Genomic DNA, 12,374 nt, shown 5'->3' with positions numbered 1-12,374 from the left:
GAAATGACGAAGCGTGAACGAAAGCCATAAAACATTCGGCACACTTGGTCAACGAAGGTTTACGATTGACGACCGTCTTAATGACCACCGACCCAGTAGCGTGCCACGGGGCATTGCCACGTTCTGCTCTTCGAAGCGGCTACCGCCTTGCGACGAGTGGGTATCCATACCTATTACATTACACCGTGTTGAAGTGTAGCGGTGCCGGTGACCAGGTGCCTGTAAAGGGGCTTGAGGACAAGGTGAGAGGGGGGGGGATCGTATTTCACAGCTTCTACCTCTCTGCATCTGCTTTCTTCCGCCTCTCACCCTAGATTTCGCGGATTTCCATGTGTGGACGTGAAACTTTTGACCGGAACAGCATGCCTGAGTGGCGTCGGGGATCAATAATGGAACTAAGAGGTTCTATTATTCATCCACACCGTTCTCCTTACCATGAGTTTTAGAAAAATGCGTCTTCGTCGAGCGGCTCTTAGTCGCGTGCTCTTAAGTCATGTCTTCCCCCTCTCGTCGCCTTTTTGCCCTCCTGTGCGATTGTTTGTATGTGTCTTTTCTAGAGGGAGCGGAACTGTCCGCAGGAGACTTTCCGCTCTGCGCGCTGGTGCTAACCATAGATTGAGCTTCCTCGGCGGCGCCATTGGATCAAGTTTGGTAGAGAAAAGGTCTAGTCCGCGAGAACCGGTAGGGCCTCTTCCGCACGTCCAGGCAGCAAAGAAGACAGCCAAGTAGAGCAAAGAAGAATCCTTGGATTGTGCAATGTCTAATGCCTCTGTGCGTATCTGTAGCCTCGAGAGTTTATTAGCTTCCCTTGGTTACTTGTAAAAGAACGAGTCTTCTTGTGCTCAATGTAGCTACAGTGTTCATGTCCTCACATCATTCCAATCATCAGTTCTACTAGACAGCCAAAGCTATACAGGGCCCATACACGTCGTCTTCGCTCCGTACTTACGGAATATAGGCCGTGGTTGAAGTTTTCGCTTGAAACTAATTATACCCGTAACATTCACTGCTTAGGGCATATTGCTAACTTAACTCCGAAGCTACAACGTTCCAGCGTCAGTGGAAAAATATTCTTTGGTGATTTTGAATTTACTATGTTTACATCCATCGCAAATATACGGAACACCCTGGCTCGGCTGATGGAGTCTAGTCTCCACAGCGTGTGCACGGGGTCTTAAGAATTTTTTTTTCATGAAAGGAAACAATTGTGAGGCGAGTAAGGCGAGATCGATGTGCTTTGTCACTAAGTCGCACGTAGGGATTATGAGTAATATGCGTCCGACAAGATGGAGTGATGCGATAGTAGGATGTTCTTGCGATCATTCTGGCTATGTGTAAGCAAGCGTTCTGTAATTGTGTTCCGTTCGTTTGTTTTGGGGCTTCTCTTATTTGGACTGAATGCTTTATGAGTGAAGAGAGTGTTTAGTTTTAAAAGCGAAGAAGCACTCATCTCTGCAGGCTATCTTTTGAGTACTGCGGTGTCAAGTTGCGATGAAACTCCGTGAGCGAGCCAGCTGAGTTTCAGACGTTCAAGCAAAACAGAGCGTGCAGGTGCATGTGCTTTTTTTTAGTGCGCTTTTTGACGAAAAAGACTCGGCAATAACCCAGCGAGCGGACTGCGTGACATGAGTGCAACAGTGCTCATTGGTAACGAAATCTGTGGCAACGCGCGGCAATCATTCCAACAGTGTGATAATAAATTTCACAATGTCTACTCGAACCCACGGGGTTAAGGTGGAAGTTGATGGTCGGATGGCTGACTGTCTGAAGTTCGGCCCTTCGCTGCGTGCATGGAACATCTTGCGTTGCTGTTGTGTATGCGCCACGGCGCCGCCGCCGCTTGTTATGGAATACTTCTCGTCATTCGGTCTCTTGAGTGGTAGCTTGTGTGCTGCGACTACGAATATCGTATAGGTGTTATTTGCAGCAGCTCTTCTTCGCAGAAATTCGCCGTAACAAGTAGTGAGTTGATATGATACAACGATGCTTCTGGTCTTCATTGATTATGTCCCCGCTTATTTCCTGGCCCTGAGGCACGTTGCGACGGGCGGAGAGGACAACACTTTCTCACACTGTACCCGTTTATTTAGAGTAATATCACAAAGTGGCTAGCAGGTACTTACAGTAAAAGCTAGAAACCCTCAAGCAGCTCGGAGGCAACGCCAAGCGGGATACCCGTCAGCCTTCGACTATTAAAAAGTGTAACACACCAACTACAAGTTAAAAACTGCGGGATCAGGGCCGAACCCGCCACCAAGCAAGATATCTGCCTTCCCTCTCAAAGAGGCCAGAGTCTGCACCAAGCCGGATCTTCGTCAGCCGGATCTACGGCAGGATTAGATCGTCTCATTTGGTTTGAAGTCGGTTGGCTCACAGGCCTCCCTCGGTTGAACAATTTTTTTGGTATAATCCTGCCTGTTGGAACTGCCAGACTCTCGAGCTATGCTTGCAATGTCGTCGCCTTCGTCACCTATCCGCATTCACGCGTATTAAACTGTCAGTCGTTATTGTCTTGGTTTTCCTCATACCATGGAACTGCCAGTCTCTCGCGCTCTAGTTTGAAAGTGGGGTCTTCATCATCTTCCAACCGTACGCGTGGTAGCGCCATCAGAAGAGCACGCAGCAAGCCGCACGAAATGACGGGAGATTACAAGCAGTGAAAACCAGAAGACCTAGCGCTATCGCAACGTGATCGGGGAATGGTAATTAAGTGACCTACAAACTTCCCTTGCTATGGGTCTATTCTGTGCTGAACAATTACTGTGATTGTTGCGGTAAATGCTATGGTGCATTGTTTTATCAATACCTTGGCGGATATTAATTTTTGTACACAGACACAACAATGCGCTGACTTATTTAAGCGGTGCATATAGATAACAGCGAAATGTTATAAGTGCAGTGCCTATGTATCCTGCAGTGCGTGCCAGAAGTAAAGAAAGAATGCTAATTTAGGGCTCGATTCGAAAGTTTCGCGGTTTTGGTTCACGTATTAGCTCATACGACACACACTGGTATAAGCATAGAGCCTCTCATCCAATAGTGCCTTGAGGGCTTGGCTTATATGTTTATTACTTAGTAATATCGTGAAAATTGGTCGAATAGAAGACAACGACTTAAAATAACTATTAGTGAAGGTTAGAGGGATTGACAATGTGAGGGCGAGGGAGGGCCAGAACGTTTCCCGAAGTGAGGGTAATGGTGAGGGAGGGCCGAATCATTTTTGAAAATAAGGGCGAGGGTGAAAGAGGGCCAAGGATTCAAAAGTGAGGTTGAGGGAGGAAAAGTAAAAATGGGAGCATTTTCTACCTCTGCACAGGAGTGGTTTTAATAACCTCATGGGCAGTCAGTCATAAAAAAATGCCTCGTATTGCATTCAAGATTTCTGAATGTCTTAATCGTAAAAAATGAGTAGGTTGCGATCTTGTCCCAGCATACTAAGCCCTAAAATCTGAGCCACGAATTTTTGGAGCAAGAATTCTCAGCAAAATCACAATTTTTAAAGCGTCGAAAACTCTGGATTTGTTTTTATTTAAACAGTTTAGCTTTTGTGTCCGTTCAAATATAGTGTCATTAATGGCGGCCAAAAATGAATTTTTCGAAAGCATGTTATTTCCATGTAGATGCATAGCCCATGGGATGTGTATTTCGCATAGGCAGTCGGACGATACCCATACGCGTGTACTAACACAGTAAAATTTGTAGTAAGGGGCAGTTTGCCCTGTTGGGATGTGCTTGTTATGTCGCGTCCTAGCGCCTTTTATTAAAATGACTTCACAGCAACCAACTCGACAGCAACTCCTCTTATTCCTGTAGCCGCCACAGAGCTAATTGCGCACAGATGCTAGTCGCACAAAAAGAGTAGTGTTCTGAAGGCGTGTAAACCAGTAGGAGGCCGAGCCCTTCGAAGCATGTCACGTCGGCCTCTGACTAGCGTAAGCTTGGCAATCGTGTTGTCTGTTGCCACTGTAAGCCAGCTCATAGATGCTGGAAAGTCAGGCTCGTTTTTTTGAGCAACAACCTTGCTACTTTAGACCCTCAATAGCGGACGCAGCCTTTGCCTTCAAAAGGCTGTAGGAACACACACACACACACACACACACGCACACGCACGCACGCGCGCGCGCGCACGCACACACACACACACACACACACGCACGCGCACACACACACACACACACACACACACACACACACACACACGCACACGCACACGCACACGCACACACGCACTCGCACACACACACGCACGCACACACACACACACACACACACACACACACACACACACACACACACACACACACACACACACACACACACACACACACACACACACACACACACACACACACACACACACACACACACACACACACACACACGGACGCAATAATATAACAATGCAATTACATCTTTCTCTTCCAATAGCCATCTCTGGGCTTGATTCAGTGGCGGAAATGGTGGCTTTGTCAGTTTGCTTGAGTCAATCACATAGAGAGAAAAGGGGAGAAAAGCATGTAATCAACAATTGAATCATTTTGTTATGTTATGCGTGCCCAGTATGCAGTGCCACTGTCAAAAATATTTCCTGAAACGTAACACAGCAGCCGTTACCTGCTTCAAGTTACACATTTCTCGTCATCACGCCTGCGCAGAACGGATTAAGCCACTGTGGTGTGTGTACGACAATCGCGTGGACGAGCGACCCTGGCGCTACTTGCCCCGCGACATTCCCGTGGAACAGTGCACGGCTGTGGTGTACGCGTACCTCGGACTCACCCTCGACGGCCGGAACATGACGAGCTATAAACCGGACTTTGATTTCGGACCTGGTGAGGGCACGTTTTTTCTCTTTCTCATGCTTCATACACTGGCTGAAGAAAATATTTTGATTCTTTGTTTTCCTCGTATCTCGTTTCTTGCTCATATCATGTAGGGGTACTGCCTCTATCTATGTCGGGGACTTTTCTGTGTTTATTTTTGACAATATTCGGCGGGTAATTTTCGGCATTTGTACCTTTTTGCGAAATCGATGTTCTTTGGCTAGTTATACCGTGCAAACTTTAAAAGCACTGATTACCGACGAAAAAAAACTCTTAGTTTACAAAAGGGCCAGAAGATGGAAAGATTTTTTTTACATTATTCATACACACTGTGCATAGTTGCTCAAAACAGGAGGCTTGCTGACCGTATTTGCTTGGTTATGTTAGCATGGTTTTGTTGTCAGCACCCAACTTCGAAAATACTCGTTCAACATTAGTGCTGAAGATGTTAAAAGTCACTCAGGAGAAAACGGAGCAGTCGCACGCATAACGTTTCCAAAACAACGCTGCAACGACCACAGCGCTGTCCGTATAAGGTGTCAAGTTTCGACCTCCTACTGAATCTTCTTCACGCTGTAGTCATCAAGCAGTACGGCTCTGAATGTCTCTTCGTAGTGCGCAAATCCTCTGGCAGCTCAGTTTCCTTAATTCTCAACAATTTTGAGTTCTAAATAGAGTTCACTTTCAATTGTAAAGTCATTGGGGTTGTTCACTGGATGCTCTTAACTTGTAAGAACGCCTTGAGAAATGGCGTACAAAAGCTGCGAGCTACAATCCTACGTGCTCATCTGCAATATTAAGTTTGGCTGTCCACGCTTCAGTGATCTTCAGTAGGTGCCCAGGGCCACCTCTTTAGCAGGGCGACAATCGTCACACCAACGAGAGGACACATCTCGTACAGGGGGTTCTTTCTCCGACTGAAGCGTCCCTATAACATCGAGTAAAAATGCAGATATCTCGCATAGAAAGCCTATTCTCGAAAGTTTTTGCGAATATCGTTATTCAGAACAGCGCATTGGACATTCGCCTCCCCTCTCTCATGGCGTCGGTGCTGTTGAGGAAAGGCAACATTTGGCCCTAATGCTTCACAATATTGGTGAGAGGTTGATGGAAGATCATCATGAGGAGCTCAATATGCGGAAGCCTTTTTGTTTTCCAGGAGGTAATGAATGACATACAGAGTTTGATTTAACGCCACAGTTTCTAGAAGTTTTTTGTGAGAGCCGAGATGCAATAAACACTGCCGAGATGGCTACTAGTTTTGCCAAAGAGTTCGGCCAAATTTGAGGTTTCTTCGCCGTAGATTAAAAAAAAAATGACAGAATTTGATTTGCACTAAAGCAAAACTTTTTCTTGCAACCAGTGTACTGCTTGCTCTTGGGTGCTCGGTTTCGACCACTGTGCTCTTCAAAACAGGAAACGAAGCATTGGGGCAGTTTTCTAGCCGAAGGGGGTTTAAAATATTTGTGGTGCTGTTCCGTAACCTCAACGTTTCTGCTCATTGAAAGTCAAAGGCTAATTGTTTCTCGTTGAAAAATGCTGGTCGACCAGCCTCAACAATACCAGAAACCGGTGCTGCTCGGTTTTAACCGACTCTATAATCTTTTTTCACAGTGAATGTTTATCGGTACTTTTTGCTCAAAACCGCATACTACTCGGCCTACTTGTAGTCAAAGTTACTATCGCCGTCCCAAAGATTTCTGCGTCGCGCATTAGCTTATGCATAGGTTTAAGAGCAGAGTGCTTACATCTGGAGCCAATGGGCACAGCCTACTTGACATCGCAGCCGACGCCAACAAAGCAATCACATGCTGCTAAAGAAATTGTTCCGCATGTTAAATCTATGTTTTCGTAAGGAAACCCGTTGTTATATCTGTTCTGTATTTAGCGTAAATCAGTTTTCAGAAAGCACAGCACGCTTTCATAAAATATGGAAGATTATGTGTTATGAAAGAGTTGTGTTATGTCTTGTGAAGAAGTGTTGTGAAATTTTGTACGACTGCTGGTCAGTGAATTTTTATTGCGTATGTCGGGTGACGTTGGAACAGAATCCCGGGCCAAAAGTATCTGAGAAGTTGGAAGAAATTGTTGAGAACCAAGCGGAGTTCGCGCGTAAGATGGATGACATCAAAGGTGAAATTGTTGCAGTGAGCTCAAAAACCGACAACTTACAGGCCTTCTTGGTGCATTTGATGCGATGAATAACAGCATTTGTAAGGATTTATGGAGGTTTAACGTGCCACAGCGACTCAGGCTATGAAGGACGCCGTAGTGAAAGTCTCCGGAAATTTCGACCACCTGGGGTTCTTTAACGTGCACTGACATCGCACAGTACACGGGCCTCTAGAATTTCGTCTCCATCGAAATTCGATCACCGCGGCCGGGATCGAACCCGCGTCTTTCGGGCCAGCAGCCGAGCGCCGTAACCACTCAGCCACCGCGGCGGCTTTGTGTTTGTAAGTTAGAAGAAATAGTCCAACAGCAGGCTGCAAAGCTTATCGATTATGAGAACCGAAGCTGACGTTACAATTTACTAGTATTTGGCGTCACTGAAACTGAGACAGACACTGAAACGGAAACAGAATCAAAGCTGAAGAAACTTGTTGTAGAGAATATATTTCGGAAGACTATGGGCGTGCAGGTTGACACAGTGGAGCGAATTTATCTCTTTGGTAAAGCCCAACCACAAAAATGTATACCACTTATTCTTAAATTTTACAATTCCAGAGAAAAGGAGAGTATCCTAAAAAAGCGCAAAGCTGAAAGGAACTTCTTGGCGTATAAGCCCTGACTATGCCAAATAAACTGGTTAAGTGCGCCGAAAACTATGGGACAGTGTGGCCGCAGACAGGGCTAGGCAAAAGTCTTCCTTGTCCATGATAAACTTAGCGTAAACAACGAAACTTATATCTGGGATCACAGGCGAAACGAACGCTGTCTGCTGTGTACAGGCCGCGGAGATAAGGCTGATAAATCTAGACAGCACCAGTCAGATGATCCAGGCAGCAAGCTGATCGTGATTCCTCAATCAAGAGTGCTACGTTGGACGCGTCATCGCAGATATTGCTACGCCATTTAAGTGTGAATGCGCGAAGCATTGTAAATAAGACTACAGTATTAGAATACTTGCGCCTTTCACAAAGTCCGCATGTTGTAACAATAATAGAAACCTGGGCCCAGATTACGGAACTCGCTCCGACCGCTCTAGAATTGAGAGCGCTCTAAAATGGCCGCTCCTATTGGTCGCCGGCGCCATTTTGAAAAGTCGCGTGACGGGAAGCTGCAATAGCGTGACGGACAAGCAAAAACGCATGACGTTGTACACCTAATTATGGCCGCGGTTTAAAACTGTTTATTGCGAGGGCGAAGAGTCGGTCTAAAGAGTTTTAGAGGGAAAATGGCGGCGGCGGCATCTGCTATTTATTGGTGGCGGAAGCGGCAACGTCGGCGCCAGCAACGACGCAGGACGGTGTACGAGGACGCGTATGACTTGCCGGACGAGCTGTTCCGTCGGTTATTTCGACTTGATAAGGAGAAAGTGGAGTGGTTGTGCGGCGAACTTGCCGACGATCTGCGAGGCGTACGGACGAGCGCTTTGTCGGTGCGGCGGTAGGTGCTGTGTGCTCTCCGTTTTTTTGCCTCCGGGCGCTTTCAAGTGTGTGTCCGCAACAAGCAGACTATTGGCCTCGCACAACCGACGGTGAGCAAGTGCGTGCGGCGTGTGGCTGAGGCAATCTGCAAAGTCGGCGCCCAGAAGGGATAGGTGCGTTTCCCGGCGCACCGCGAGGAAAAAGCGGCAGCGATGGCGACTTTCCTTCCCCGCGGCACCATCCCCGGCGTCGTCAGCTGCGTCGATGGCACGCTGATTGCCATAAAAGCGCCGCGGGGAGACCCAGCAAACCAGGCAGCATTCTGGAGCCGCAAAGGATACTACGCGATAAACACCATGATCGTGAGTAGACTGGTTTTCTGACCGCATGGGTTCGAAAGCCGCGACCTCGACAATGGAAGTTTACGTCCAAGATTGTGTGCCTGTGTTTCTCGCAGATCTGCGACGTGAACATGAAGATCCTTGCGGTCGACCCTCGCTGCCTGGGGTCTTGTCACGATGCCTATTCTTGGCGCTACTCACGGCTGCGTCGGAAGGTGGAGCACGGGCTGCTGGAGGATGGAGAGTTTCTTCTGGGTAAGCAGCCTATTGATCATCGGGCCACTTCGACAGCACGTATTTAGCTACAGCCGTGGCTCATACCTAAATGAGACGGGTTATAACATGGATTACATGCAACAGTATGATGTATCGTATTTATTTTTGTGTATTTACTGTTACTGCTGGTGCAGAGGCACAAGTAATATTGTTATGAAGTGAATAGTATTTCAAACTTAAAACACCAAGGCAAAAGAGGTGTGCGCATCGTTATTGTTGTGTAGGATATCACAGCACATCATTAACCTAGAAGGCTGTGCTTACAGAGGTACCCCTTAGTCATGAATCTTCTACATGCCTATGAATTCTGGTTCAGCATACTGGTATTGAGCCGCTTGGTATGAACCTTGGTATTTATTACATAGGCAACAACACACTTCACTGCAAATTTTGGTCTTGCAGGAGAGAGCGGATATCCACTGGAGCTGTGGCTGCTCACACCAGTGTCAGGGCATCCTGGTGCAAACACTGCAAAACGGCAGTACAACGCAGCACATGCCTCAATGCGATGTGTTGTGAAACGCTGCATTGGTGTTCTGAAAAGCCGCTTCCGGTGCCTTCAAAGGTACCGGACACTACACTACGCGCCGGAGCGGGCGGTGGTCATCATTGCAGCGTGTTCTGCGTTGCACATCTGTCTAGAGGAAGCCCTGGCAGCAGACGAAGACGACACTACTGATGACCCCGGCAACAATGGTCCACCTCTGCTTGTCGGGTACTTGGCGGGGAATGGATCCCGCATGACCTACCTGCGTGGTAGAGCAATGCGAGACCGTATCATTGGCCTCTTTGGCACAACCCGTCCGCAGAGGCAAGCACACCTGCAGATGGTGCGTCGACAGCAGCAGCGGTAGCGGCAGCAGCAGCGGCAACAGCAGCACCACCGGCAGTAAGCCCTACTTCATCTGGCAGCTGTAGCTGCAATGACTCACTGTGCTGGCGTGGCGAGTTGTCGCAACCACTCTTGCTACGGGCACTGCCATTGTCCTGTGTTAGTGCGTGAGACCCTGTGTGATATGATGCCCTTGGCCACTGGTAGCCACATTCCAGCATTTGTAACTTACTTTTTCTTACGTGTGCTTGAAAGCCTCCAGTGGCAAGATATGAAGTGCGCACACCAACTGCTGCTCCACCGGCAGTGGTCACCAGTATGCCTTTCAGTGCATCAGCAAGCTTTCCGCACAGCTACTGCCCTTCCTCCTTCTCAAGTCGAAATACACGCCGAAACAGCTCGTCCAACAAGTGAAATGCATCCTTGTACACCGTCTTTCGCCGTTGCTTACGTCGACCTGCCCATTTAGGCAAACAGTTGCTTGCGGCCACTATGTGTTTGATGAATGTGCACGACGAAAAAATGTGGTATGGAGACTGCTAGGCACCAGTAAAGCGTTGGTTTTTGCACCCCGTTTGTTCATTGGCCGCAATTATTTTTTTCGCCACAGCTGTTCATACGTTTCCCAACTGTAACACACAGCAGGGAAACAAAAGCATACAGCATCAACAGTGGTTTGCATATGCCTTGTCGAGTGCTGCGCAGAGATTGCACAACAACAGTTGTATCTTACACAGTGGCCAAACGGGCGAGTTGGCTGTACATTTTTAAGACGAAGAGTGCAAAAGACATAGCCGGAAAGCAGAGGAAACACGGGATGAGTGCTCGTCCTATGTTTTCTTTGCTTTCCGTCTAAGTCTTGCGCGCTGTTTGCCCTTAAAAAAAAGCTTCATCTTGACTGCCAGCTTGAATGCTAATAATCACAGGTTTGGCATGTTGTGCATACTTGTAGGCACGATGTAGCCCTGGTTTGCACTTTGCTGAAATACATAACTGGTGGAATGCACAACAATTGCTACACAAGACATTGCTCTTCGTAGATTTTACTGGACTAAAACACCATGTTACGTGTACAAGACACACGAGTATCAAAGACGATGATGACAACATGGCTGCGTGTGAAGTTTTAACGGGACCCACAAACGAGAGCCATTAACATTGTTGCATCATACCTTTAAAAGCGGAGCTCAAGCGTCCCACAATTATTTTTTCGCCTGCATTCAACACTAGTTAAGAAGTGACTTTAGACGAATGCTGGCAAGCCTCATTTTTCCTCGGGTCTAGTGAGGATAGAACATGTTACAATGCACACAATGGACACTGTACGGAAAAGCAGGAAAAGTAATGCGAGAAAAAACAACTCAGGAACACGCGAACAAACTTAACAGGCACAAAATCGAAGTGTTCAAAATTTATCCAGAATCCCCATATTATGATGCCCTTCATAACTACACTCACTTCCGAACATCTTATCCCCACATATTGCACTTGCCCACATATTGCAATCAAAGAAAACAAGCACTAGAAATTGCACCTTGTGCACCTGTCACAGCTGCAGGTAAACGTTTGAAAGGAATGGAAAATAAAAGAGTATAGGAGGCTTCCACACCTGGCAGAGCTTAAATTACACCACTGGAAGAAAATAAACAGTGTGAAGCATCCGGGCTTGCAGAGTTTACAGAAATAAAAAATGATGCTATGGCACATGGCCGAGATGATCTTGAATAAATACAAAAACAGAAACCTGACAGAGTAGCAAACAATGTAAATAAAAACAAGTATAAACCAGCACTTAAAAAACACAAACAAAAAATGGAACGTCTCTGCAACTGGCCGAGAAGCAAACAATGTAAGTAAAAATAACCACACAAAACGTAAATTTTGAAATGCAAACTAAAAATACTTCAATGAGTCTGCACCTGACAGAGAACTAAAAAATGTTTTTGAATAAATATAAACATATGAAGTACTTCTTTCATAAATATAGAAACACGAAAATAATGCAAATAAAAATGAACAATTCAATGCGGTGCACGTGGGTCAAGCTGCTTTTGCAGGATCAGCGTCAGTTTGTTGACGTTCTGAATCAGCAGCTCTTGCTGCCCATTTGAAGCCCGCACAGCAGCTGCCACATCCCATATGGCCTGCATGTAAAACAGCCCCAATTACAAATTATTACTGCCAATCAATATTCAGGTCTCGCTTAAGTTTTGTGTAAAAGGTCAGCTGCTGAGATATTCTGGACAAAGTATGGTTGTAGAAGACTCGTGTCACTTTCATAAACTCAGGTATCCCAACCACGGCCAACAAGAGGCGTCAAAACAGAAGTAGAGGTGTTCAAAAGAGAGCACTGATATTTATGCTTAAGGTGACAGTTTCTACTGTGAAAAGTGCAGTGTGCGCAGTGAATACACACCTCCAGCATGCTCTACTGAAACACAGCGTCCTGGCGGTTCCGGGCCTCAGTAAGGTCCGCCAAACGCGTGACACGTATAGCGGCTGGCGCAGCACC

At 46.8% G+C, this 12,374-nt stretch overlaps 1 protein-coding gene across 1 annotated transcript in view; it reads left to right on the top strand.

Annotated features, from left to right (window-relative positions):
- The window catches only part of LOC144098091 (endochitinase-like), a 62,573-nt gene that overhangs the window by 10,967 nt on the left and 39,232 nt on the right, over positions 1 to 12,374 (top strand). Inside the window, exon 2 of the mRNA XM_077630643.1 lies at positions 4,656 to 4,832. Coding sequence (XP_077486769.1) covers positions 4,656 to 4,832 — 177 coding nt within the window. The remainder of the gene's footprint in view (positions 1 to 4,655; positions 4,833 to 12,374) is intronic.

Source organism: Amblyomma americanum, chromosome 7, assembly GCF_052857255.1.
Source record: "Amblyomma americanum isolate KBUSLIRL-KWMA chromosome 7, ASM5285725v1, whole genome shotgun sequence".
In the NCBI taxonomy this organism is placed as follows: Eukaryota; Metazoa; Arthropoda; class Arachnida; order Ixodida; family Ixodidae; genus Amblyomma; species Amblyomma americanum.
The sequence above is the reverse complement of the archived record's forward strand: the minus strand, read 5'-3'. Positions and strand labels throughout refer to the sequence as shown.